This window comes from Echeneis naucrates, chromosome 8, assembly GCF_900963305.1.
Source record: "Echeneis naucrates chromosome 8, fEcheNa1.1, whole genome shotgun sequence".
NCBI lineage: Eukaryota > Metazoa > Chordata > Actinopteri > Carangiformes > Echeneidae > Echeneis > Echeneis naucrates.
Genome location: NC_042518.1, coordinates 7,642,376 through 7,666,213, shown reverse-complemented (window position 1 = coordinate 7,666,213; position 23,838 = coordinate 7,642,376). Strand labels below are relative to the sequence as shown.

General features: G+C 40.9%; 5 protein-coding genes across 7 annotated transcripts; 2 read left to right on the top strand and 3 right to left on the bottom strand.

Annotated features, from left to right (window-relative positions):
* Nucleotides 1–63: 63 nt before the first annotated feature.
* LOC115047525 (kelch-like protein 20) lies at nt 64–5,744 on the bottom strand. Its single transcript, XM_029508513.1, has 12 exons — nt 5,668–5,744; nt 5,111–5,421; nt 4,891–5,025; nt 4,618–4,809; nt 4,082–4,225; nt 3,542–3,728; nt 3,002–3,148; nt 2,726–2,854; nt 1,793–1,969; nt 1,559–1,705; nt 1,311–1,476; nt 64–894 (listed from the first exon to the last, which is right to left on the bottom strand). The coding sequence occupies exons 2-12, from the start codon at nt 5,333–5,335 to the stop codon at nt 738–740; spliced, it is 1,806 nt and encodes a 601-aa protein (XP_029364373.1). The 5' UTR covers nt 5,336–5,421; nt 5,668–5,744; the 3' UTR covers nt 64–737.
* Nucleotides 5,745–7,978: 2,234 nt separating this feature from the next.
* Nucleotides 7,979–10,467, bottom strand: anks4b (ankyrin repeat and sterile alpha motif domain containing 4B). The gene is made up of 2 exons (XM_029509285.1): nt 10,307–10,467; nt 7,979–9,104 (listed from the first exon to the last, which is right to left on the bottom strand). Exons 1-2 carry the CDS (start codon nt 10,465–10,467, stop codon nt 7,979–7,981), a joined length of 1,287 nt encoding a protein of 428 aa, XP_029365145.1.
* Nucleotides 10,468–11,750: 1,283 nt separating this feature from the next.
* slc25a17l (solute carrier family 25 member 17-like) lies at nt 11,751–16,353 on the top strand. 2 transcript variants are annotated; one of them, XM_029508466.1, is made up of 9 exons: nt 11,753–12,108; nt 12,227–12,287; nt 13,338–13,404; nt 13,857–14,011; nt 14,403–14,519; nt 14,614–14,759; nt 14,891–14,986; nt 15,479–15,561; nt 15,669–16,353. In XM_029508466.1, the coding sequence occupies exons 1-9, from the start codon at nt 12,034–12,036 to the stop codon at nt 15,814–15,816; spliced, it is 948 nt and encodes a 315-aa protein (XP_029364326.1). In that variant the 5' UTR covers nt 11,753–12,033; the 3' UTR covers nt 15,817–16,353. The 2 variants fall into 2 exon arrangements, with proteins under 2 accessions (XP_029364327.1, XP_029364326.1); XM_029508467.1 differs by lacking the exons at nt 13,338–13,404; nt 13,857–14,011 and having other exon boundaries at nt 11,751–12,108.
* A 406-nt stretch (nt 16,354–16,759) lies between these two features.
* Nucleotides 16,760–21,072, bottom strand: dxo (decapping exoribonuclease). 2 transcript variants are annotated; one of them, XM_029508464.1, is made up of 8 exons: nt 20,814–21,071; nt 20,340–20,423; nt 19,973–20,166; nt 19,640–19,866; nt 19,174–19,393; nt 18,953–19,088; nt 18,623–18,717; nt 16,760–18,508 (listed from the first exon to the last, which is right to left on the bottom strand). In XM_029508464.1, exons 2-8 carry the CDS (start codon nt 20,358–20,360, stop codon nt 18,373–18,375), a joined length of 1,029 nt encoding a protein of 342 aa, XP_029364324.1. In that variant the 5' UTR covers nt 20,361–20,423; nt 20,814–21,071; the 3' UTR covers nt 16,760–18,372. The 2 variants fall into 2 exon arrangements, with proteins under 2 accessions (XP_029364324.1, XP_029364323.1); XM_029508463.1 differs by having other exon boundaries at nt 19,973–20,423; nt 20,814–21,072.
* Nucleotides 21,073–21,086: 14 nt separating this feature from the next.
* Nucleotides 21,087–23,787, top strand: LOC115047500 (serine/threonine-protein kinase 19). Its single transcript, XM_029508468.1, has 7 exons — nt 21,087–21,197; nt 21,705–21,800; nt 21,883–22,025; nt 22,113–22,351; nt 22,769–22,866; nt 23,006–23,153; nt 23,546–23,787. Exons 2-7 carry the CDS (start codon nt 21,707–21,709, stop codon nt 23,586–23,588), a joined length of 765 nt encoding a protein of 254 aa, XP_029364328.1. The 5' UTR covers nt 21,087–21,197; nt 21,705–21,706; the 3' UTR covers nt 23,589–23,787.
* The last annotated feature ends 51 nt before the right edge of the window (nt 23,788–23,838 follow it).

Sequence of the window (23,838 nt, the reverse complement as noted above, 5' to 3'; positions counted from 1 at the left end):
TTTTTGGTCAGATTTGTCACGGAGGGGAGGTTATGCACAAGAAAAAATATCCACCACTCACAGTAAACAAGTAACATTTTTATTAGAGCCCAACTGCATTTAAAGTCGCTAAAATGCATGACACACAATACAATACAAAAATATACTGAACATGTTACATGTAGTAAAGACAAAACTTACAAAGTTTAATTAGAAAACACTGCTCACACAGACATCTTTTTCACAGATAAACTTTTAAAATATTCACAATTCAATTCTTTGGCCCATAGAGCATATTTAGACAGGCTGAAACGTCTTTTGTTTTTTAAGAGGCCATTCTCACAGCTACTCGCACCTCAATAAATACGTCACAATATAATGATACAAAAATACACTATGTTAGCTGGGAAAAAACTTCAAATCAGAGGTGCTTGGACATAAAAACAATACCCTTAACATGTTCACATCATACAGAAAATGAGCTCAGACTGTTTACTGACAGTCAGTTACAGTTACTAGAGGTCACACGTCATCAACTTTCCCTTCGTTTGTGCGTCAAAGGAGGGACACAATTGACTAATTGATTCTCACTCCACAAGGTTATTATCAGATTTGAAAAAGCAAACCTAGACTCCTTTTTGTCATCTGTAACAGCTCAAACAGTGCTGTGGCGAATCCAGGCATAATTTCTTAGCCCCCAACACACAGAGGGGGTGCAGATAAGAAGAAGGAAGATTCCGCTCCCATGATCTCCTGCTTCAGTTGTCATTCGGCATCCCAGGACTGCTGCTGATATAGATGTCCTTCCTCAGCTGGAGGGACACGCAGCTGAGCCAGCTGCGACTGGTGGGCATCTCCCCGACAATCTCCCAGGTATCTGTCTCGTCACAGTACCTCTCAATAGTGTCATGATACCTGCATCATAAAAAAAGAATTTAATCAAATATCCAAAGTTTGGCTCCCCATTGGCTCATTATGTTCTCTCAATTACAACACATTTGTTTGTTTTGTTTTTTTTTTTTTAAATCAATTTCACACATTCACTTTGTCTTGCAGCATGTACCATAGTTGGTAAGTTGGATGGATGAAATTTATTTCAAGTCAAACACTGCAAGTGTCAATTATTCTCCTAATAATGATAATTGCTGTATTTACTGATGCTTATGTGAACAAAGCTGTATGCAAGTTATGGCAAACTTAAGATTTATGTTTAATCAATCAATCAGTCTGTAAAGCAGTAAATGTAAACCCCTAGTTCCTATTTTTAATGCAGGTAAAAAGGATTTGATGGCAATTATATGTACAAGTAACTTCTCTTGATAGTGCCTCACCTGTCCCAGCCTTCCTCTCCTCCCAAGACATAAATCTTTCCATCCACAACAGCAGCACCAGGCCGATAGCGTCGTTCTTTCATGGGGGCACACATGGTCCACTGGTTGGTCTTGGGATTGTAACACTCCACTTTATCTGTGTTCTCTGTGGAAGCATGCCATCCACCTGGAGGCAGGAATTAGAAGGTCAACATCGGAAAAGACTGGTGAATGTTGAACCACGTGAATCGAGAAAAAGGCTGTTATACCTATGACATAGATCTTTCCTTTGAGAGTGCAGGCTGCTGAACCAGAGCGAGCGATCTGCATTGGGGCCACTTCTGTCCATACTGTTGTTTTAGGGTTGTACACTTGGGCGAGGTCTGTGCCATCCCCATCCTCTAGAACTGCACCACCTGCCAGGACACAGAGACACATGGATACACAAATACCAAAGCTAAAAAAGTAAAAAGACCACCTCAAGAATAACCTGAATTTCATACCAGTAACATAGAGCAGTCCATCAAGGGCCACCACAGCAGGACTTGTGACAGCCATCTTGACAGACTCTGTGAACTGCCAGGAGTTAGTGTGGGGGTTGTAGCACTCCACTGAGTCCAGACGAGACCGTCCCTCCCACCCTCCTACTGCATACACAAACCCGTCCAGCATCACAAGGCCTGAGTGGAGGGTGGGAAATTCACTCATGAATGACCAATGGCAGCTTTTATATAAACATGAAATATATCTACTTTTAATTTAGAGCCCCTAAACATCCTTGTCAACCGTAAGAATTCATTAAAACATAAACCAGCTTCTCTCGACCTCTGCCCTGTTTCAGGACAAGCTCCTGGCACTGCTCAAACACTGAATGTTCCAAGAACCTTCAGTGTGTCGGTCATGCAGCTTATCAGGATTATTCAAGTAGTCACCGCATCACAACAAGGATGACAAAAATAAAACACAGCAACCACTAAAAAACAAACACAGCAAGAGTGACCCCATATTTCTACCGAATCTGTATCAGCCAGGACAAAGAGTGCATAAATAATTGAGAGTACTTGCTGGATTCATGAAAAGGTCCAGGCCCTCATTAGTATTTGAAAGAGAAGAGACCATTCAGAGAAAGCTGGAGTTCAGACTTTTTCCCCCTCCAGTGTGATAAAACACACAGCCTAACATTTCAAGGAAAGATAAATTAGATGGAATAAGGTCATTAAAATTTTTTTTAAGAAATAAAATTAAAGCTCACAATGTGTGCAGTACAGCTGCTTGTGCTGACAATTCTGTGCTACTTCCTCAATGCATCAGAAACTCAATAACATACATCATCCCGTTTCCATGACCCCTGCTCATGTGACAGCATTTTGTGGCTCCACATCTAGCTGGGCAAATTCTATGTCAGCAGTGTCATAACATCTATGATTGATCCTTACCTAACTCAGCTCGAGCAACATTCATGGGGGCCATCTCCATCCAGGAGTCGAAGCAGGGGTCATAGCGCCACATCTCTCTGCTGGCTGAGCCGTCAGGAAACTCGCCTCCAGCTAAATACAGAGTCGAGTCTACAGAAGAGGAGGATGGAGAGGAGCACATCAAATATATATGCTACATCTAAACATATTTGTTCTTTTGGGTAAAAAAAAAAAAACAAACAAACAAAAAAAAATAAATAATAATAAAACGAAAGACGACACTCAGCATTTGCTGACCTGACACAACCAGCCCGTGTTTGCTCACAGCGAAGGGCAGGCAGGCCAGATTCTTCCACTGATATGTCACAGGATCGAAGCTCTCGACGCTGCGAAGTACCACTTTGTCGTCCTCCCCGCCAACTGTCACTATCACTTCAGCTGTCCCTGTTGCCATGGCAACAAGAGGAGAGGAACAAAAGGAGTGAGCCGAGCCATTCCCCACAGCGCAGAGGTGTGCGGGGCTGAAACTAACGATCAGCTAACTATCGACTCCTCTGCCGACTCATTTCTTTCATTAATTTGTCGGCGATTAGAGAGTTTAATAAAATGAGCAAGAAACTTTTTAGAATCAGTTCAGAAGCCAGCAATATGTGATTTAATATCATAAAGGATCAAGAAAATCAGGATTTACCCACATTTAGCAAGGGAGAAATAAAAAAAAAATATTAATCAACTGAGCAACTTATAGTATAGAGCAAATGAAAGAAAGAAAAAGAAAAATGACACAGCCTCCACCCGTAATGGTGATGTGTGTTAATCTGGTGCAGGTGTTTTTACCTGTGGACCTGCGAGGCCTCGCTCTTGGGCAGTACAGCTCTCCACGGCGATCCTTTAGAAGCAAGTAGTCCTTGGCCTCTGAAATGAGCCTCTGGCAGCCCTGGTTCTCCTTCACCACATCCAGAGACTCAATAACATCATGGAGGTAGTAAGGGCTGATCAGGGGCAGGCGGATATGCTCAAGAACCTTGGAGTAGAAAAATCTTCTCAGCTCATCTCAGCTGCTGCCATTGTGCCTCTGATATGACTTTCATCTCAGAGGAGAACGAGACACATGGCACATCTCAGTAGCATCCACAGATGACTTACTGAATGCTAACCAAGCATAGGTGAACTCCAGTGAGTGACTTACTGTCTGCTCGACTACAGAGTTATGCGTAATAAGTGTTGTCTGATGAGTCTAATGTCATATTTATTTCTAGTTTTCTCCAAGTACAGCCACACACACAGCTACTTGCCCTCCTGAGGGATTTCTTGGGATTATCATCGACCCAGACTACAAAAATCTCTGCTACAGTAAAACCACACAACAAGTCTGACCTTTTCAAAGCTCTGTTTGCGAGTTGGGCATTTATTTAACCACAACATGGAGGCTTCAAACACCATCTCCTCTTTGGGCACATTCAGCTGGTCACTGGCAATGATCTCTGTCAGCTTGTCCACACACAGAGACAGGAACTCCTCCTAGAGGGAGAAATTAGAAAAAAAATAAACAATAAATAAAAATCAAAGCAGGTTCCATTTAAGTGACAACTTACTAAGCCTGCTCTCTCCACACACATGCACGTACACGCACACAGTCCATGGAAGTTAATCACTCATGGGCCTCGACTGCTGACAGGCAGATTATCCTTGTTAAACCCTCGTCACACATGAAACCCACAACACAGCCAGGCTCAATTATCCCGGTCTCGTGCTGGTGGCTAGTTTTTTAAACAACAGTAACTTAATTTCACCCAGAAACACAAAAGCACTTTGACTGCCATTAATTCGCATGTTCACTTTAATCGCATCACACCCAGAAGAGACTGAGGTCTTCAGTAACAACATAACATGGATCCATGGATCCATCTCACCTGCTGATACACACTGCTGAAGTGCTCCAGGATGTAGTCCATGCTACGCTTCTCCAGCACCTTACAGGAATGGGCCTCTGCAAAGCAGTGGATCCCCACACAGTTCATCTCGTCCATCTGACGCTCCATGAAACGGCAGCAGGCCTCCCTCACGGCCATCACGTCCAGCAGGTTGGCTCCAGCCAGCAGGGCCTAAAACAAAACCCAGTGTGTGTCAGGCTGACGTGTGTTGTACCAGCAGAAGAGAGGAAAAGGTGTGAGCGGATACTTTACCTGCACATTAGCTTTAGAGATGTAGACCTCTGATGTGTAGGCATAGCTCACCAGCATGCCGATCATCTGTGGCTCCACTCCATTGATGGCAACCCGCTCCTGTTTGGACTCTATCAGGTCGGTGGAGAACATCGCCTGAGGAGACAGTTGTTCAGCATGACTTTTCTCAGCAGACGACTGCGCTCAGACCTCCTTGTGTCTGGCTGATGGGCGTGTTTACCTGGAAGTAAGAGCTGAAAGAGGCCAGTACAATGCGGTGACAGGGGAACTCCTGCCCCCCGCAGCACAGAGTCACATCACAGAAGGCGTTGTTGAGCCGCAGGCTGTTCAGGCCCTGCAGGACGGTGCTGGGGTGCCTGCTCTCCACGAACAGGTAGTCCTCTTGGATTGGGAAGGTGACGTTCATGGCGGGGGGGGACGGCAAGCTGGCAACAACTTCAGCCATGTCTCACTTCTGCTAGGCGAGCCTGGGAGCGAACACGGGCACGGTCATGACACTCCGGCGTCTTGTGATCACAGCGGGCAACCGATCTGCGGACGGAGACGGCAGAAAATCAGATCCTGCGCTCCAACACGATGTCAGATTGAGATGAGCCAAAGTCGGAGGAGAAGCAACAAGCCGCAGACTCAGATTGGGCTGTTTACGATCTGACGAGGAGTTATAGCGCAGATTGAGCGGCTCGGCCGAGCAGAGACGAGCCGGTCCGGTCCGGTCCGTGGCGAGACAAAGCAAAGAGTCTGTTAGAGGAGAACAGCCGTGTCAGAGAGACTCGTTACCTGTTTGACATGATCGTGACTGCTGCGGTGCAAATGCACTCTTCCCACTACACACTGTATTAAGTAGCCACCGGAAGCCCCGCCCAACTGCGCTGCACAGGTCAAGATAGTTCCCCACCCCCGTTTTTCCTGCTTCGTGCAGGATGCAGCAGAAACGTCCAAAACAAACACATGGGAAGAATCGGGAATATTGCACACGGTGGACAGGAACATCACATCAAACGTGATTTGGAATATATGAGCATTTTAAAATATTGAGAAATCTTGTTACATAACATTCATGGCCGTATTTTTTTCCCCACAGAAAATGAAATCCAATGTTTTTCTTTGCCCAATTTAAGTAAATATATTTATTATTATTATTATTTTTGGATCTAAACGGTTATTTAGGCCTGCAGCTTTTATTTCACCCTTGCTGGTCTTTGGGGGGTATTCCAGGTAGGAACAAAGTCCGAGTCTTTCCCTGAACTCTGAGATGGGAAACTCTGAGTATCCGGCTCCAGGACAGTTGTTTTGAGTTGGTCCAATCAACTCTGAGTATGTTCACCTTGTTCACCTTGAGTTGCGCGCGTGCACAACCTCCATAAAAAGCCGTCGTCGATGGAGCCCCGATACTACGGGTCACCATGACAACCGAGAGAAAAAAAAAAGATCCCGTTATTTCACCCCGATGGAGGTGGAGGTCTGAATGCAGGCCGATGGAGGGGATGAGCACTGCCACACCGCTGCAGCAGCGAGGGAGAGACAGACAGAAATAAAAGCTACCCCAGTCAATGCGTACGTTTGGATGTACAATTCCACTGATTTTACATTTCACCGTTACAGTTATAAATGCAAATGGGAATAAAAGCTGATTTTCATTTAGGTGCAGTCCATCAGGAGAGAAGCGTACTTGGAAGCAGTTAAAAATTAAATCAAAACATAATTCAAAAGGGTCAGGCATACTTTGCTGGGCTATAATTATACCTCACTTTGATTTTAATGTAATTTTATTTTTTATTTTTTATATTGACTTAAGCTATTAAACAAAGTAAATATTAATTCAAGTAGTAATTTAAACCCCTACAAAATGTTGTTTTAACGTCATCTCATTTAATACCCCACTTAGTAGATTAACAAATCATACAATGTTAACACATTTTTATTGAAATCGTTTAAAAAGTGACGATGTGTACATGAATGGAATAAAATCTGCTAATTTAAAAAAAGAGATTAACGTTCTGCTTAGACAACAGAAAGAAGGCAGAGGCCCGAAAAACCAGTGGAGCCATCATCACCACCTCTGACAGGCTGAGGAGCTGAGGGCATCCTGGGGTCACGCCCCAGGACACAAGTACTTACATCAGATCACAAGTATACACTTGTGTCTTTAAAAAAAAAAAAAAACTTATATTCATAAAAACGCCCCCCCAACAGTTGTGAAAGGTCTCAAAGGTCATCAGCCTCAATCAGCCTCTGACTAAAACTATTGAACACCCGGCAGCTGTAGGTATTCCAGACTTAGATCTTGCCGTATCAGATAGACCTCTTTCTGGAACTGATAACTGAGTTTCCCTCATTTCAAGGTTAACATACTCAGAGCTTTCATATAACCTGCTTTCTGAAATACCCCCCTGTATATTTTTAAACATAACACAAACTACAATACAGCTTAACACAGTTTTCAAATTGCTCATACTTCACTTTCAGTGTGTTCGTTCCATCTTATTCTGAACGACCCACTGGTTTACTTTGTGGGAACCAAAGTTTTTGTCCCAAACAGGAAGCTTAGTTCAAAAATGTGTGTGAACATAACTTTTGTGTGATGTGACTGAAACTGGGCGCACTCACACACACAGGTACATATTTTCAATGGATACAGGTAAATTAGAGACATCAGTTTGCACAGTTCTTATTTATTTGACAATTATGTTGTGAAAACAATAATATATTTATATATATATAAACATGCAACAGCACAACCAAATCATACCACAAACCCTGTTATTTCATTAATGGACATAAACAATCACCAATTCTTAACACCTGTTTTTTCTCCACTGTGATTTATAATGAAAAGTTTTCTTCTTGAATCATACCAGAACATCCTCATTGTTACCGTCATTCTGGACTGTTTTGCTGTTTATAGTTTGTTTTATCATTAATAGTATTTTATAAACAGAGCAGTGCACATTAATCCTTTTCTACAAAACACTATACAAGTTTGATATCATGAAATGGGTAAAGTGGAAAAAAGATTTGCAGAATCATCTAAGTCGCCATTGGAAAATCAAGTTAGCAGGGCAAAAATCACTGCTCCTGTTTGATTGTGTCACAAGCAGCTGTCTCCCATGATGCCGGGACTCTCGAGCGCATTCTTCCTCCGAGCAACAGCTTCCAAGATCTTCTTCCTTGGTCCGAGCTGGATGTGAATTCCTTTCAGGTCTTCATCAGAACAAAGCATGAGTGCCTCCAGGTCCAGGTCCTCTCTGCTGAATGCAAGAGAAAACTCTGGCAAAGAGATAGCAGACAAGAATGCTTCCAAAGGAGAGGTTTCCTCATCAGCATCATCGTCCAGGCCCAGATCTTCCTGATCCCAGGACAAATCAGCGTTATCTGACCCCTCAAAGTCATCTGCCTCAAACAGTTCATTCTGAACTAGGTAGCCGAGGTTTTCGTTGCTTCCAATGGGGATCTCTTCGGAATCAAGCCCCATCTTTTTCATGAAAATCAGACCTCCAAGTCCAGGCCGGTTGAAGATGGACTGTTTCACTTGGCCTGGTTTTTCACTGTCATCATCATCTTCAAAGCCTCCCATTCTGTCTTCATTCATCATGTCCTCATCCTGCTCACTGAAGACACCCAGAAACTCTGGCTTCTGAGATGATTCATTCTCCTGTTTGAGGAAAATAACATTCCCATCTCCTCCTGATTTCTGTAGTGTGCCTTTATCTTTCTTCCCTAGTTTCTTCTGGAGACTGCCTTTAAATCTGGCTGTAAGAGAGCCCGACTTTTCAACAGCTATGAGCTTGGAGAATTGCTCATTCACGTTGCTGATGGTACCATCATTTGAGAATGATGATGCCATGCTGGCCTCTGAAACAGACCCAGTATTGCTTGCTCCATGCTGCATTTTATCCATCTTGGTCTGGTGTTTCCTCTTCACCTTCTCACAGAGTTTCACACGTTTCTCTGCTTCTTTGACAGCTTCTTTCTTTAGATTGGCAACCTTCTTGGGATTCTGGTTGGTCAGTTGTGAGGCAGCAGCATCGAGGAAGCGCACACAGTCCATGTGGTCACGAGAAGCAGCAACATCCATCGCCGTGTGGAATTCATTGTCCAGTGCAAAAAGGTTGGCCCCAAAGTTGACCAGAAAGCTGAGGATGTGCATGTGGCCGTTAGCCGCTGCATGATGCAACGGTGTGTTTCCCCAGATGTCACTCCTGTTGGGGTCTCCTCTACATTACACAGAAGAAAATTCATCATTAAAAAATATTCTGAAACTTCCTCTTTGCTTATGATCTTGATAATGTAATTAACATGACTTGAAACTATATGACATTCATAACTTTATGTTATTGCAAAATTTTTTTATAGATAATTCAAATTTAATTAGATACATTAATGAATCAACGTACCATCAGTCAACATATTAATAAATGGGGCATCTTAAAACAAGAAAATCACTACACTATCAATTATAATTATCAGTTCTGTGATAGAAGTAAAACATGAAGTAACTGCTTTGCTTCATAATTAAACTTAGACCTGATGTCTAAAAGTCATCTTTGGTCTTACCATTTTAATAGGAAACTACTATATAATGCACTTTCAGAGAAATATCTTATAAAATATCTTGAATACCCTTCAAGCTCGTAGAGGAAACAGTCACAGTATAATACAAGACATTTCAGAAAATAATTGGTCAGCTATTAAGATTTAAAGTCTTCCACTACTGGGACTCAGTGTCACACCCACTGATTGCTATAATACTGCAGAATCTTGCTATAAATCCCAGCTCATGCTGGTAATGCCCGAGGCGGAAATGCTTCAGGCCACGTAGGTGAGAGAGTGTTGTGCCCAACAAAATCTCTCAAACATTCATTCAAACTCTTTTTTTTTTCTGTAAGAATTTTGTTCTAGGTCTTAGTCGGTCTTTTGTTTTATTCAGTGAGAGTGGAGGTGGGGGCTGTGTAGATAGACACAAGGTTCTTTTGTCTCACAGGATGGCTTCGGCTGATTAAACATTTGGCTCAGCTCATGGGAGAGACCATTTTGAAGAGAGGAATGTAGTTTTAGCTCATTAAGGTGTTGCTGAAATGTCGAACACCATCTTGTATTATTAGGTGAAGTATTAAAACACTGATATACAGTATAAAGCTCTGTTCAGTATCCAACTCCACTGTGGAGTTTACTGTAGTTTGATTTTTGGGCCACTGCATTAAATATTACTTTAGAAATTCGGCTGAAATTTTCTTATTTACATATGTGAGTTTGACAATATAAAAAAAAAAACTATCTGTATCAGAATCTTTAAATAAATTACAGGACAAGTAACAAATATTAGGAAATAACATGCTGTTCATAACATGACCACAGGTTATTTGAGACCTACGTGTAAAGCACCCATATTTGGTGGAAAGGAGTTTAACATGCTTACTCTCTGCTGCATATGAGCTGAAGAGCATCAACGTGTCCATGGAAAGCAGCAAATAAGGTGGGGGTCATGCCATCTTCATCTGCAGTGTTCAGGTCCTTCCTTGTGGCTTCTTTCAAAAGGTCCAAATAGCCATCAATTGCTGCTTTGTGGTATCGAGTCATCTTCTCAAAGAACAGAAACGATCTCCACAAAAGCACTCCGGTCAGATGAACAGACTGAAAACCTGAGCAAACAAAGTGATGACTGGTCATCAACGTATCAGCAGCCTAGAGCTATAAAACAAAAGCAAAGTCCAGTTCACTGCTGGCAGCAAATCCCCAAGACTCGTCCATGCTCCAGCTCATCTGGATCACTTAAAGCTTCATTATGGAAATTAGCATTCACAAACACACATTTAATGAAGTGTTACTATTAATTGTGAGAATTATTGTGCTTTTTACTCAACTATTTTACAAGCAGTGTTACTTTTTCACAGATGAAAAATTAATGTGCAAAGAGGATGTCCTAAAAACGGACTATAAAAGTACACCAAAATACATAAAATAGAACTTCTAGATACCTTCATTACAATCAGATGCTACAAAAACAATTGCAATTAAAAACAATGAATGAGTAACGTTAGACTAGTGCAAAAAGCGAATAAGGAGAGCATCAATAGAAATGTAGTGGAGTAAAAAGTACAATATTTGTCCTTCAAATGTAGTGAAGTGAAAGTAAAAGTATCCCCCAAAAATAATACTAATACTAAAGTTCAGATACTCAAGTAAATTTACTTTGTTACTGTCCACCCCTGCTGATTGGCTAGTGATGTTGGTTTGTTTGAGAGGAAAGCTGCTTACACTCATTCTATTAATAGGCGAACTCAGTTGACTGCTCTAACTGGACAATATCCCGCATCAACAGGTTTGTTTTTTTAATTTCGATCTTTTTTTAATTGCAGTCCAACCACACTCTCTGGAGATCCAGCATGGTGGTACAAGATGATGAAGATGAAGATGAGTAGCAGTCTTCGTCAGTCCTGCACTATTTCAGAGTCACACTGGTTGAATTTTTGGCTAAAAAGTTACTGAATCGATTTCTTATCGAATCGTTCTAAATGAACCAAGATCGTCCTTGAATCGAATCGGCAAGCATGAATCGTGATTCGAATCGAATCGTTGTTAAAGTGAATCGTTACACCCCTGTTAACTACAGAAGGTACAAACAGCAATGCGGGGGCACTGAGACTGTCTATTTTAGGTGTCTGCTTTGTTCATGGTTTTTTTTTTTTTTTTTTTGTGTGTTCCTCTTAGCCAATGTCAAGATGTGTTTTTGGACATTAACTCACAACATACAACTGCCACACGTAAGACACAAACAAAGAGACGGCGTCGCTGTGGCTCGATACATTGAATTAGACGTAGAAGAAGAAGAAGAAGAAGAAGAAGAAGAAGAAGAAGAAGAAGAAGCAGAAGCGGAAGAAGAGGAAGAAGGCGGAGAGCAACAGAAGAAGAAGAGGAAGAAGAGGAAGAAGGCGGAGAGCAGCAGAAGAAGAAGAGTTTCTCACCAATCAATGACGAAAGAGAGGGAACATTTACAGCTCTCTCTCTCTCTCTGTTGTTGTCTTCAGTGTTGTAACCACCATGGAGTCAGACTGGTGAATATCTACTTCAACCGGACCGACCACTCCTTCCCCTCCGCGGTGACAACAGCATTTGGTGGGAGCTCCGCCGGGAGAGGCTGCAGTGATGTCGGACAACGGCGGCTTTGCTGTCGGCCTTCTGTCCTACGAGACACTTGTTCACGCCGTGGCAGGTGCAATGGTGAGCGGAGATTTAAGTGCTTTTCTGACATTTTAAACAGCGACTGAGCCCCTTTGTCGCGATGTTTGGGGTGAAACGGGATCACGTTTTAACTGCAGAAAGCTTTGTGTTTTGTCAGGGGAGTGTGACAGCCATGACCGTCTTCTTCCCTCTGGACACGGCCAAAAGCAGGCTGCAGGGTGAGTTGGAAGTCTTATCCTGTACAGAGGTTAACTGATAGCATGGACACTAAACAAGGATCAGTCCGCTCAGGATAAAGGATCCCTGCACCGTAAACACCTGGCGTTGTCCACCAGTTTACTCCCACAAAGCTCAGGGTCCTGGGGCAAGATGATGAAGATGAGTAGCAGTCTTCGTCAGTCCTGCACACCTAACCACAAGTGTTGACAGAAGTTTCTTCTCTGACTTAATTACAATTCTTTGGTTTTTCTTAGTCTTCTTCTGTACTAAGCTGTATATATTTGAGTCTCAAAGTTGGTCATGGAAAACACAAGGCGCTTGAAGGTCTCAACTCAGGCTGTGGGAATTTGTGATGAACACTTCTCACGTGCTGCTATTTGAGATTATATTAAACAGATAAATTCATGGTAAAGTTAATAAGATAATGAGTGGTGGTTGTCTGTTCACACAGTGATTTATCCCACTCTCATGAGACCCTCCTTTCCCTGAGTTTTTGACTTCATAACCCCAATTAATTACTCAAAGCAATGCAAGATCAAGCGGAGATAACCCTTATAGAAGAAGAATCTTTTTATTGTGCACACACAGAAGTCAAGTCGAAATTATATATACGTATATATGTAAACACAAAAACTAAACAACAAAAAATAGACCAGACTCAGTGATTAACTCCCTTACAAAATATATATATAAATATAAATAAAATATACACGCCCCCAGTCAACCACACACACATAATTATGTATTTATATAGTTGTGTTATGCGAACATGTGAAGAGGTTTCAGAGTGAAGATGCCGCCATTGCTCAGTGCACCTGGAGCGTTTTTTTTTTTTTTTTTAGGTCCACCCGTCCACACTCTGTATTTCGTTGTCCGGGCTGGGACATGAACCGGTGACCCTTTGGTTCCCAAGCCAAGTCCCAACTGCTGCCCCTCGTAGAGATTACGTAGAGCTGCTCATGACCAGTAAACTTACTTCAGTAGAGTGACTCCAAAAGTTTCAGACAATTAGTTAACTGACTTAGGCGGCTTTTTTGTTTGTTTTTCAGTGGATGAGAAGCGAAAGTCCAACTCAACCCCGATAATCTTGGCTGAGATTGTAAGGGAAGAAGGCTTGTAAGTACATTTTTGTGCCATATTACAACAGAAGCCAATGTGTTTTGATTTGAACACTTGAGTGCAGCAGTTACAGCAGACCTTTGTGATAATTAAATTCTAGAGTTTAACTGTCACTTCACCAAAGTCATTGAACAGCTTAGTTAAATAGCTGTTCAATGACTTTGGTAAAGTGACAGACAAAACACAAAGCTTTCTGCAGTTAATAGTCAATTTACCTAATTGACTTTTATTCAAATCATAATTTATCATGAAAAACCTGTTTCTCCACTAAGGATGTCTATTTTCTGATATTATTTACAAAGATCTGTGGAAAAAAGAAAAACAACCCCCAGATGAATTAACTATTGAAACAGTTGTTGATTGCAGCTTGAATGGCTGACTTGTTCATGATGATATGGCTACATGAGCCAATGTTTACTATTCAATTGACTGTCCACATTCTCTCCCAGTCAGGCTCTGTACAGAGGCTGGTTTCCAGTTATCTCCAGCCTCTGCTGTTCCAACTTTGTCTACTTCTACACCTTCAAAACACTGAAGCAGCTGGCAGCATCTGGTCCAGGCAAAGCCAGACCTGGCAAAGACCTACTCATAGGGGTCGTAGCAGGTAAACACACTTACCGTAAAAATTATACTCATGAATGGCTTTGAAGAGGCTCTCAAGTACTAAGAATGTTCACTGAAGTACTAAAACTGACTTGTGTTTTCTTGCACACAGACAAGTTCAGTGTATGTTTATGTTGATACTGTATCTAGCAATAAATTCAATTAGAGAATAATCTGCATATATTTTTCCTAATAACAAACTGACTGAAACAATAAAATTTTAGTTAACATGGTGCATTAATCATTTCAGCGCTATGTCTGTGTTTATCCACCAGCTGTCTTTCCCTGTGGCACCTACATAAGGTCAATGTGTAGGCAGTGATTGGCAGAGATCAGAACTCCACCTGGACGATATCTACCTGAAAAAAGCTAACTATTTGTTGTTTATGCAGGGGTGGTGAATGTGGTCCTGACCACACCCATGTGGGTGGTAAACACTCGACTGAAGCTGCAAGGGGCAAAGTTCAGAAACGGAGACCTCCAGCAGACCCGGTACAGGGGCATATTTGGTGTGTGATTACAGTACAATTACAGTAAATCCATTTTAACAGGTTGTTTCTTTACAGTTGTAACACCCTGCTGTTTTTTGGCATTCTTCCTCAGATGCTTTCTCACAGATCATAGCCAATGAGGGAGTGGGAACTCTGTGGAACGGCACTCTGCCCTCTCTCATCCTCGTCCTCAACCCGGCCATCCAGTTCATGTTTTATGAGGCCATGAAGAGGAAGGCAGGCAAAGGAGGAGTGAAGGTCAGAGGACAGTATAAAGATAGTTGAAAGTTTTATTGACCCATTTCATATAAAGCTGTCTTTGTTGGATAACTTCCATCAATCAAATGCCCAAAGTCAGTATTCACAACCCTCCTTGTCTCCTACCACAGATCTCCTCAGCAAAAATCTTTCTCATTGGCGCTATTGCAAAGGCCATTGCGACCACTGCTACATATCCTCTTCAGACAGTCCAGGCCATCCTAAGGGTAAACATCATCCCATATTTAAGTTCACCTTTTGGTTGTTTACTTTTGCATGGGGTCTCAAACAATAGCTACTGTTAATGATATCATTGCTGATTTCCTTTATTTTTATCAGGTCTTTCAATGAATTGAGCTAAAGCCTGATACATTTTATTCCTCTGAGCCAGAGCTGTCTGTCTGTCTGTCAAGCCTTTTTGATTGATGAAACTATATATGCTGATGTCTTTTTTAATTTGTATGTATATATATATATATATATATATATATATATATATATATATATATATATATATATATATATATATATAAATTTAGTACAGTTTTATTTTTATAGTATAAGTTTTAATGTAGTGCAAGAAATAACAGTGTTTTAAGGTAAGTAGGAGGAAAAACTTTGACAATGTTTGACAATGAGTTTAGAACAGAAATCAAATCCAACTGAAATAAGATAACCTGTGTGGGTTTTTTTGTTTGTTTGTTTGTTTTTTTTATCAGTTTGGTCAGTATAAAGGTGATGGTAAGGGTGGTGTGATCGGAAGCCTCTCAAACATTCTCTTACTGCTCATGGACAGAATCAAGTAAGTACGAATAATATCAATATTGTATTATACCCTGAAACCCAATGAAAGGGGGAAAACAAATAATTAATATTAATATGTTAATATGTTTGTTCTCTTTATTACAGGAGACACGGTCCTCTTGGTTTGTACAAAGGCCTGGAGGCCAAGCTGCTGCAGACGGTACTGACAGCAGCTCTCATGTTTGTTGTGTATGAAAAGATCACAGCTGCTACCTTCAAAGTCATGGGTCTAAACAAAAAACTGAAGCAGTAAACTCACAACTACTTCAATACATCATGGCATTAATACACCTGTTTAGAGATTTTGTTAATGCCAGCTAGGCACATATTATGTAATGAGAGATTGGTGCCGCTATGACCACAGAATATCTCACTCATCCAAAACGTGGAGAGGTTGGTGAAATATTTAATGATTGCATTTCTTTTCCAAGCTTTAAAATGTTTTTGCCATGAAACTAAAGACAGCTGTCAGCTCAGATTTTAAAACTAAATGCAAACAACAATGTCTTCTGATTGACGCCACTAGGTCTTGATTATAACTAGGAAAAAGCCAGCAAATGCTCCGGGGACCCAGACCCCCAAAGAGTTAATGTGTTTGATCAAATTGCCTCTTTGGGCAAGATCATATTATTCAATCACACAAGTGCTATAATGCTGCAACCAGCAATTATTTTTACAATCTATATGTCTTAGTTATTTAATAACTGATAGATTTCTGTGTGAAATGTAAAAAAAAAAAAAAAGAAGTCTAAAATCTGCATCCCTATTCTCTAAACCCAAGATTTTCAAACCACATTTTTTAAGTTTTAAGGTTTGCTTTCATTTTGAGCCTCTTGTCAATTTGAAAAATATAAATCAGTTTATTTTATATAATTTCTTTCCTTTTTTCAGTTTGTTGCAGTGGTAGAGAGCTGATTGGCTGAGTGGCTTGTTGCTTTGTCGTGTACAAAAACAAGAGGTCATTGAAAAATGCCCCTGGGTGCCTGGCAGTTGTAGCATGCTAGAGATCAGTTGACATGGAAACCAGTAAAGACTATACTCAAGCATAGTCTTTTAAATCTGGAGATACAACCAGTGTGAACCAACCAAGATTGATGAGCTTTAGATGTGTTTGGTGGTGGATTTTTATTTTAACCCTTGCCCACAAACAAGTCAGCTTCATTCCATTGAAAAAAAATCAAGTAAGCATATTTCCCTGCACTTTTTGTTATTTTTCTGTAACAATGCATGCTTACTCTGAATAATTAGACCAGTAAGGCCTTTGTGCTGCCTTGTTTTAATCTACTGGACCACTCCATTTTAGGTCATTATTACAAGTAAATGACTACCATGGTGATGAAAGGAAGGGCAGAGCTCCCATTCATATTTATAGATGTGTGTGTCTCAGATGTACTTTTTCAGCTAAGGGTATTGGTTTTAAAAATTATATATTAACATGAATATAATATAAACAGTAATGAGCACTTAACCCTTAGCTAAGTGTTTAAACATAAAGGTTACTTGTGTAAAAAATAAAATACTGCAGTAAGTGCCTCTAAATTTACCTCACAGTGAAACATTTAAGTGCTGTGATGACTGGTAATTTCCAGTGTTGCACTGAGTTATCCAATTTGTCTTTACTATGTTTTTGGTCGCTATCAATATTTTGTCTTATAGTGGTTCTCTATGATTTATGTGTCCTGTTGGTGAAGGGTATTCAGAATTGTGCAATAATTCACACCATTTTGCTTATTGACGTGCTCTTGTGAACTGTTAAATGCAAGTTATGCAGCAACAGTCGATTTACTGATTTTATAATTCTAAGAAGTTTTGCCATTAACACAACTTTGGAACATCTTTTTTCAGAAAAGCCTTTTGACTGTTCATTATATACCGATAGCGCTAGTTCACGCAGTTTTTGTCATGAAGCTGGTTTTCGAGCTTTCTGCTGTGGAAATTTCAATACCAATGTATGCTACAAGACTAATTTGTGGAAAAATGTGCCATTGACTTGAGCCATAAAGTAACAAAATTATCCCAAATGGTCAGTGGGTCACTGTGATATAAGTCAAAGCTGTTCCTGAAAAGTTGAAATGATATAATTAATTGAGACTGCCAGTCATGAAAATGAATCAATCAGAAGAAAGCAAGTTGGAAAAAGCAGAAAGGTCTGAACACAGTCACTCTTAAGTCTGCTGAGGCAAAATGATGACATGATCTTTAACAGTTGGTCTAAATCTGGTACAACTATTACTGGCCAGTGATACATTTGAACAGCGGCCGCTAAGCTGCACAACAGATATTAAATGCTGTCCTCGTGATTGTTTTCAATGGATTGTCAATTCTCCAATTAACTTCAGGGTTAGGGTTAGGGTTAACAAGTGTTTTATTCTACCAGTTTACATGAAAATATTTTGTAACTGCTGATACTTACTTGATGTCATCTTGATTTATTTACACAATTAAAAAAATAAATGTGTATATATATATTCTTTTCTAAGTATGTTTTAATAAAATATAACTATTTTGGGATTTAAACACGTCTTAACAAGAGAGTAATAAATTTTGAGAATAGTGACAGCAAATTGCAATTATCATTTAATTCTAACACTAACAACATACCAAATGATGTTACAACATTACAATGATGAACAAATTATAAAAAACCCTTCAAAGGACCATTAAGAACATGTGCTCAGTGCCACTGAGTAACTTCTACAAGAAAAGTCCTTGAATAAACAGCCAAAGTACTTTGGTACCTTGATTGTAGGTCATACACATGTACACAAACATGCATATATATGAAGAGTCCTAGCTGACCAGATAGCGATCAGGACTGATGGTTTAACTCTTGACTACTGGTCATCTCCTGGATATACCAGTGTGGCAGGAATGAGTAGGGGGAGTCTCTGTGGATGGAGAAGGTCACTTCTCTACAGGGCTCCCAAGAGAAAAGGTACACCACACTGAAAGGGGAACAATAGTGATTCATTCAAACTGGCAAAGATACAATACAATGTGTTTAACAAATGATTTCATACTAAAAGACATACTGTGTTGTCTGTACCATTGTAACTCACCTGGGATTGTCTTCAGTGGCCACTCTCTTCACAAAGGATAAGAAATCACAGCAAAAGTTCATGCAGACTGTTGGCTTCCAGCAGTTGTATTCATTCTGTCCAGAGAGAATACAGAAGGCAGTATGTATTTGGTGCCAATCCTGTGCAGTTACATTTTATCAGTTGTATTTGTCTACAGCTAAAGCCAGCTGGTTTGTGCAACAGAAGCACATCTTACAAGTCACCATGGTAGACTTTACTGAGAAAGTGTTCAGAGTCTAATCCTCTTGGGACAAACAAACAAACAAACTTGCTTTGATTATTATTATTATTTTTTTAAGTACACTGTACCTTGATGAGATGGGAAATCTTCGAGATGTGAAACGTCTCCACAGAAACGACGACTCCGTCATGATCCCGGAAACCTGCTATAACACGGGGCACTCCGGGGAGGAAAGACTGGGCCCACCACTTCAACAGTTTGAACCTTAGGACCAAAGCAATGAAAAATTAAAAAAAACACACTGTTGTGTGTATGTGGCTCAAACTTCATGCCAAGTGCCATCATTCACCTGTGGAGGTTACTGCGCTGTTTTGGAGTGCAGATCTCTGCAGAAGTCTTCAACTCCACATAGCAGCCTGGAGGGGCTGGAGCATTGGGATCTTTGTCCCGACAGTCCACCTCTCCAGAGAACAGTAGTTTGTGATCTGCAAGTCGGGTCTGCACCACAGTGCAGAAGGCCTCGTTAGTGTTGACTGCTCCACTTGGGTCAGGTGAACTCTGGATGTCATCTACAGCAATGGATGGACGTGGAAAGTTATTTACCATTTACAGATCAACTTATCAATATGGAAGTCAACGACTATCAGGATTTCCACTAGGGTTAGGACAATAAACTGAAATTGCATTATGTTTGAAAATGGCATCCATGCTCAAGCAAGAAGTTTAGTGTGATCATTTGCAGGTGAAATATATCTGAGCTGTGGTACGGAAGTGAGAGCAAATAATCAGTATTTTTTATTTTTAAACTAACGTACCTGCGCATGTGTATTGCTCAAATTTGTACCCCCAGTACATCATCTTTTCGTGTCTCTCAGTGCGATTTTCTCGTTCCCTGCAAGCAGCTTCTGTTTCCACTTCACTGATGTAAAGCGTGCCTCTAAATCTGGTGACTGCCAGCAACCAGCCATCCCGTGTCTCGTAGGGAGTGGTCAGCAATTTGGTCAGGTGACCCCGCCAAGTCACAAAGTCAACATCTAAAGCACTGGGGAGAGAAGTGAGTGATCAGAGGGAACATGACCAGAAGAACACACAGTTGTGGTTATAAAACTTTGGATCAGAATTTAGGATGTGACTGCTTATATACATACCGTGACGAGGCCGTGGTTGAGTCAAGCTTTGATCTGTTGGCCACAACCCAGCGCAGGATGTGGTCCAGCTTCTCTTTCACGCTGTCATCTCTCTTTACAAAGCGGTCCTTATATCCATCCTTCAGGTCAAAATTAGGATTTCTGTCAGGCTCCACGTAGTATCTCATCTGCCTGTTGTCATTGAAGAACCTACGCTGAGCATCAAGGGAAAAACATCCTACTTCGACAGGCTGCTTGTACAGAGGAAAGTCTCTTTCGTAAAGTTCCCTCCTGGTGCTCAAACTCTGAGAGTTGGCTGGACTTTGCCAGGTAGTTGACCCAGACTGATACTGACGGTGGTCATTTGCTTTGAAGCGTTTAATCTCACCCTGATTTCTCCCACTGTCATCTCTTGGCCGGCGATTACGGTCACTGGATTTGAGACTGTGGGGTCTGTGGCGGTCCATCATACCTAATGTGGAGAAGAGCAATGGCACAAACTGATGATACAGCCGATTATACATTAGACAGTTTGACAGTTTGATTCATCCTTATATGGACAGTAGAGTTCACGCTACGTGCATTATGTATAGTGCACCCTCGTACTCTAATTTCTTAGGTTATGTATCTAGTGTCATGAATGTTATTGGACTCCCCTTAGCTGCTGTGACACTTAAGACACTTCGGTTTTCCTGCAGTCGAACTTAACACTGAATGCGTCTTCATTAAATCCATACAACTGCCCGTCGCACATGTTCATGCACAAGTGTGTACATCAGTAATGTATGAGTAATGTTATGTAAATTAATGGTAATAAAACACATTTTTAACTCAATCACTGGTAAAACAGGCTTAAGCTTACCTTTGGTCAGCATACACAACAGAGGCGGTTAAGCTAACTTTAAGTTTCTCTCTATGGCAAAAAGACCCACAATAATAAAACGCAAGACCAAAACAGGCTTCGCTATTTTACGGCATCTTCTATGATAAACTAAAAAATGAGAGGGAAACGACTGAGTGATAGAGGAAACGTGTCTGTTTTAGGAGGCGAGCAGCTGACTAGCATCGGATGTTAGCAACAAACTTAGCTGTTAGCATCATGCAGTTGTTCATCCGGTCCGCCCGGTGGTGGCCGCGACACCTCCAGCAAAAAACAACAAAACCCAGGCTGTGTAGGCAGCTGGGGCCGTGGATGAAGGCTCAGGGTGCCGTGGATGGCAGAATACGTGCCAGTAGTAGCAGTCAGGTGAGAATTTTAACCAGTTTTATGTTTTTTTTAATATCCTTGTCTGCTCTGTGGACGGTCGGAGGAGCGTTAACTTAGCAGTTAGCTGCACTAGCTTAGCATAACAAGAAAGACAAAAGTGACTATTAAACGTCCTGACAAGTTGTAGAGTCGATCAAAATGCGTTTCCCAGGTCGATATTAGCGTCTTCGTTTACTCCCGGAGCTTTTGTTGGGCTTAGAAATGTGTTTGCGGCTGAATTGGGTTAGTCATGTCCGCCAGGGACCGTTAAGTTTAGCCTTTTGTTGCGGATTTCTTCCGCAGAAGTTGACAGAAGCAAGTAAATTGTTTGTGTTTTTATTTGTTCCGGTGACAGAAACTGTGAGTTTTCATTTGGCAGGTGTTGCCATGAAAAAGCAGCTGTTTGATCAGCCGATTCATTCATTCATTCATTCATTCATTCAGGTCGAGCTCTCACTGCCATTATTATTATTATTATTATTATTATTATTATTATTTCTCCTCCAGGGATGAACCGGAAACGGGCTCTGATTTCAGACACTTTCAAAGTGAAGAAAAGGAGAAACGGCACAGAGAAGTTTGGGGCTGTCAATGCTGTGAATGGTAGGTGTGGCTTCGATTGTATGTCTCAGTCTGGGACTACACTCTGATTTGACTTGGCCTCCATATCCTCATCTCCTTTCAGGGCCAACAGATCTCAGATCCACCCTGCAGTATCTCATGACCCTGTTCCCCAGAAAACTCTTCAACGATGCCTTGCCTCAGATTGTGTTTAAACACCAACTGTACAGCATACACAATGACAAAACGCTTGTGGACAAGGAAGTGGTAAGATGGCTGTTTTAGTGTACGAAAGGGAACGTTTTTTTACCTCTAAGTGAAAATACACACCATTGCCTTCCTTGTGGTTTACAGAATAAACTTCGGGAACAAGCAGAACTGCTGATGTTCCAGCTCGGATTTGATGCAGAAGCTTTCGGGCTGGTTTTCGCCTCAGACTACAAGGCCAAAGTGTTAGCAGGAGAAGAGGGCCAGGTGACAAAAGCCACAGTGGAGAAGTTCCTGGACAAAGTGTTGGCCTCCTCCTGCACAGATTTGAGCTTCAGCAAAGAGAAAATGCTGAAGGAGTTCCTTTTTACAGACACTGAAATAACGTATGAAAGAGCCTCATGTTTTCCTGTTTTTATTTTTGTCAAATGTTGCTACTTCAACAGTCTTTTTAGGAATGTTGCACTCACTCTTGAACATTTTTAAAGCATGTCACAATGATGAGATTTATTCAAACTATTTGAAATGTATTTTTAATTCTTCTTTTGCTTCTAAATGTTCCCACACCAAATCTGTTCAGCTGAACATGTGAACAAGAATGTAAAGTTATTAACAAGATAATGTATTTATAACTTAAGCTTCATAGCATGGTTCATGAGTTGAAATTGTATTTCTCACTGAATGGGAAACGTGGTGATGTTGAGGTGTTAGTCTTGGAGATTTAAATTATTTATATGTGAGACCCCAGACTTGTCTTGGCCGTTTTTAAAGTTCAGCACATGCTTTATTTTCTCACCACCTAGGCAACTGGTCAAGTCAGGAGTCCTGACAGTGAGGGATGCAGGCAGCTGGTGGCTTTCCATTCCCAACTCTGGCAAATTCACAAAGTATTTCATACAGGGTGGGCGTCTGAGAGACTTTCAATAAGACTACATTAACCACATCACATGTCTCATTCTCATTTCCATAAGATTTGTGACAGCGCCTTGGTAAACTGAAGCAGTTTGTTTCTAACCATCTAACCCTTCTCTTCTTGTTAGGTCGTAAAGCTGTACTCAGCATGGTGAAGAAGTCCAAATATAGTGAAGTCTTAAAAGCGGAACTTGAAGAGCGGCGAACGACCACACAAGTGAAATTCCACATGAAATACCACATCCACGACCTTGTTGGTGCAGAGCTCGTAGAAAGGTAATATTTGTGTGTTGGCTCCTGATTCAGAAAAGTGAGTTTCAACTTGAGATTTTTCAGTTAGTCAGAGTGAACCCATCTGTCACATGAAAAAGACAGATAATTCATGCAGCTGCTCTCTGATTTATGACCTTCTCAGCCCAATAATTAAGATGTTTTCTGTTCCATGCTTGGACAGGCTAGGTGCTGCTAAAATGGGTTCTTGTTGAAACCTTCAAAAGTCACTTCTCAGAAAATGTATTTCTAAGTAACAGCTATGGTTGATTAAATCAAGTTTTGTTTTTTTTCCCACTTCTCTTTGCCAGTGATGGACCGGTTTGACCTGTATTTTACTTGGCTTATGGGGACTCAACAGTTGTTTAATTTACTAAATCATATTTTTTTCTTTCTAGCATACCTACAACTGCTGGGACTTTGTTGAGATATCTTGACTGAAGCACTTCGACATAACTGACATCTGTTTATGTGAAAATGTGCAAGATGAGCAAATCTTTAAAGTGTTTGTAAATAGACTAAGTATATTGATTTTTGGATTTAGGTTCTGTGCCAAATTAAAGGTTAAAAACCAAATGGGTTTAGGAAGTGTAAATTATGTTGACATGGATTTGTCAGTTTATCTTGTAATAAAAATTAAAAAAAGAAATCTTTTTCCTGTGAGTGCACTCCTTGAAACCCTGTTTGGAGA

Excerpts from the sequence above, each read along its gene's own strand:
- LOC115047525 (XM_029508513.1), bottom strand. The coding sequence starts at position 5,335 with ATGGCTGAAGTTGTTGCCAGCTTGCCGTCCCCCCCCGCCATGAACGTC. Across the intron at positions 3,149-3,541 it reads GAGGCCTCGCAGGTCCACAG|GGACAGCTGAAGTGATAGTG; the intron begins GTAAAAACACCT and ends CCATGGCAACAG. Across the intron at positions 1,970-2,725 it reads TGTTGCTCGAGCTGAGTTAG|GCCTTGTGATGCTGGACGGG; the intron begins GTAAGGATCAAT and ends CCCTCCACTCAG.
- anks4b (XM_029509285.1), bottom strand. The coding sequence starts at position 10,467 with ATGACTCGATACCACAAAGCAGCAATTGATGGCTATTTGGACCTTTTG. Across the intron at positions 9,105-10,306 it reads CAGCTCATATGCAGCAGAGA|AGGAGACCCCAACAGGAGTG; the intron begins GTAAGCATGTTA and ends TGTGTAATGTAG.
- slc25a17l (XM_029508466.1), top strand. The coding sequence starts at position 12,034 with ATGTCGGACAACGGCGGCTTTGCTGTCGGCCTTCTGTCCTACGAGACA. Across the intron at positions 14,760-14,890 it reads CAGGCAAAGGAGGAGTGAAG|ATCTCCTCAGCAAAAATCTT; the intron begins GTCAGAGGACAG and ends CTCCTACCACAG. Across the intron at positions 14,987-15,478 it reads CAGTCCAGGCCATCCTAAGG|TTTGGTCAGTATAAAGGTGA; the intron begins GTAAACATCATC and ends TTTTTTTATCAG.
- dxo (XM_029508463.1), bottom strand. Across the intron at positions 18,718-18,952 it reads AGATTTCCCATCTCATCAAG|AATGAATACAACTGCTGGAA; the intron begins GTACAGTGTACT and ends CTCTCTGGACAG. Across the intron at positions 18,509-18,622 it reads GCCACTGAAGACAATCCCAG|TGTGGTGTACCTTTTCTCTT; the intron begins GTGAGTTACAAT and ends TTCCCCTTTCAG.
- LOC115047500 (XM_029508468.1), top strand. The coding sequence starts at position 21,707 with ATGAACCGGAAACGGGCTCTGATTTCAGACACTTTCAAAGTGAAGAAA. Across the intron at positions 21,801-21,882 it reads GGCTGTCAATGCTGTGAATG|GGCCAACAGATCTCAGATCC; the intron begins GTAGGTGTGGCT and ends ATCTCCTTTCAG. Across the intron at positions 22,867-23,005 it reads CACAAAGTATTTCATACAGG|GTCGTAAAGCTGTACTCAGC; the intron begins GTGGGCGTCTGA and ends TCTTCTTGTTAG.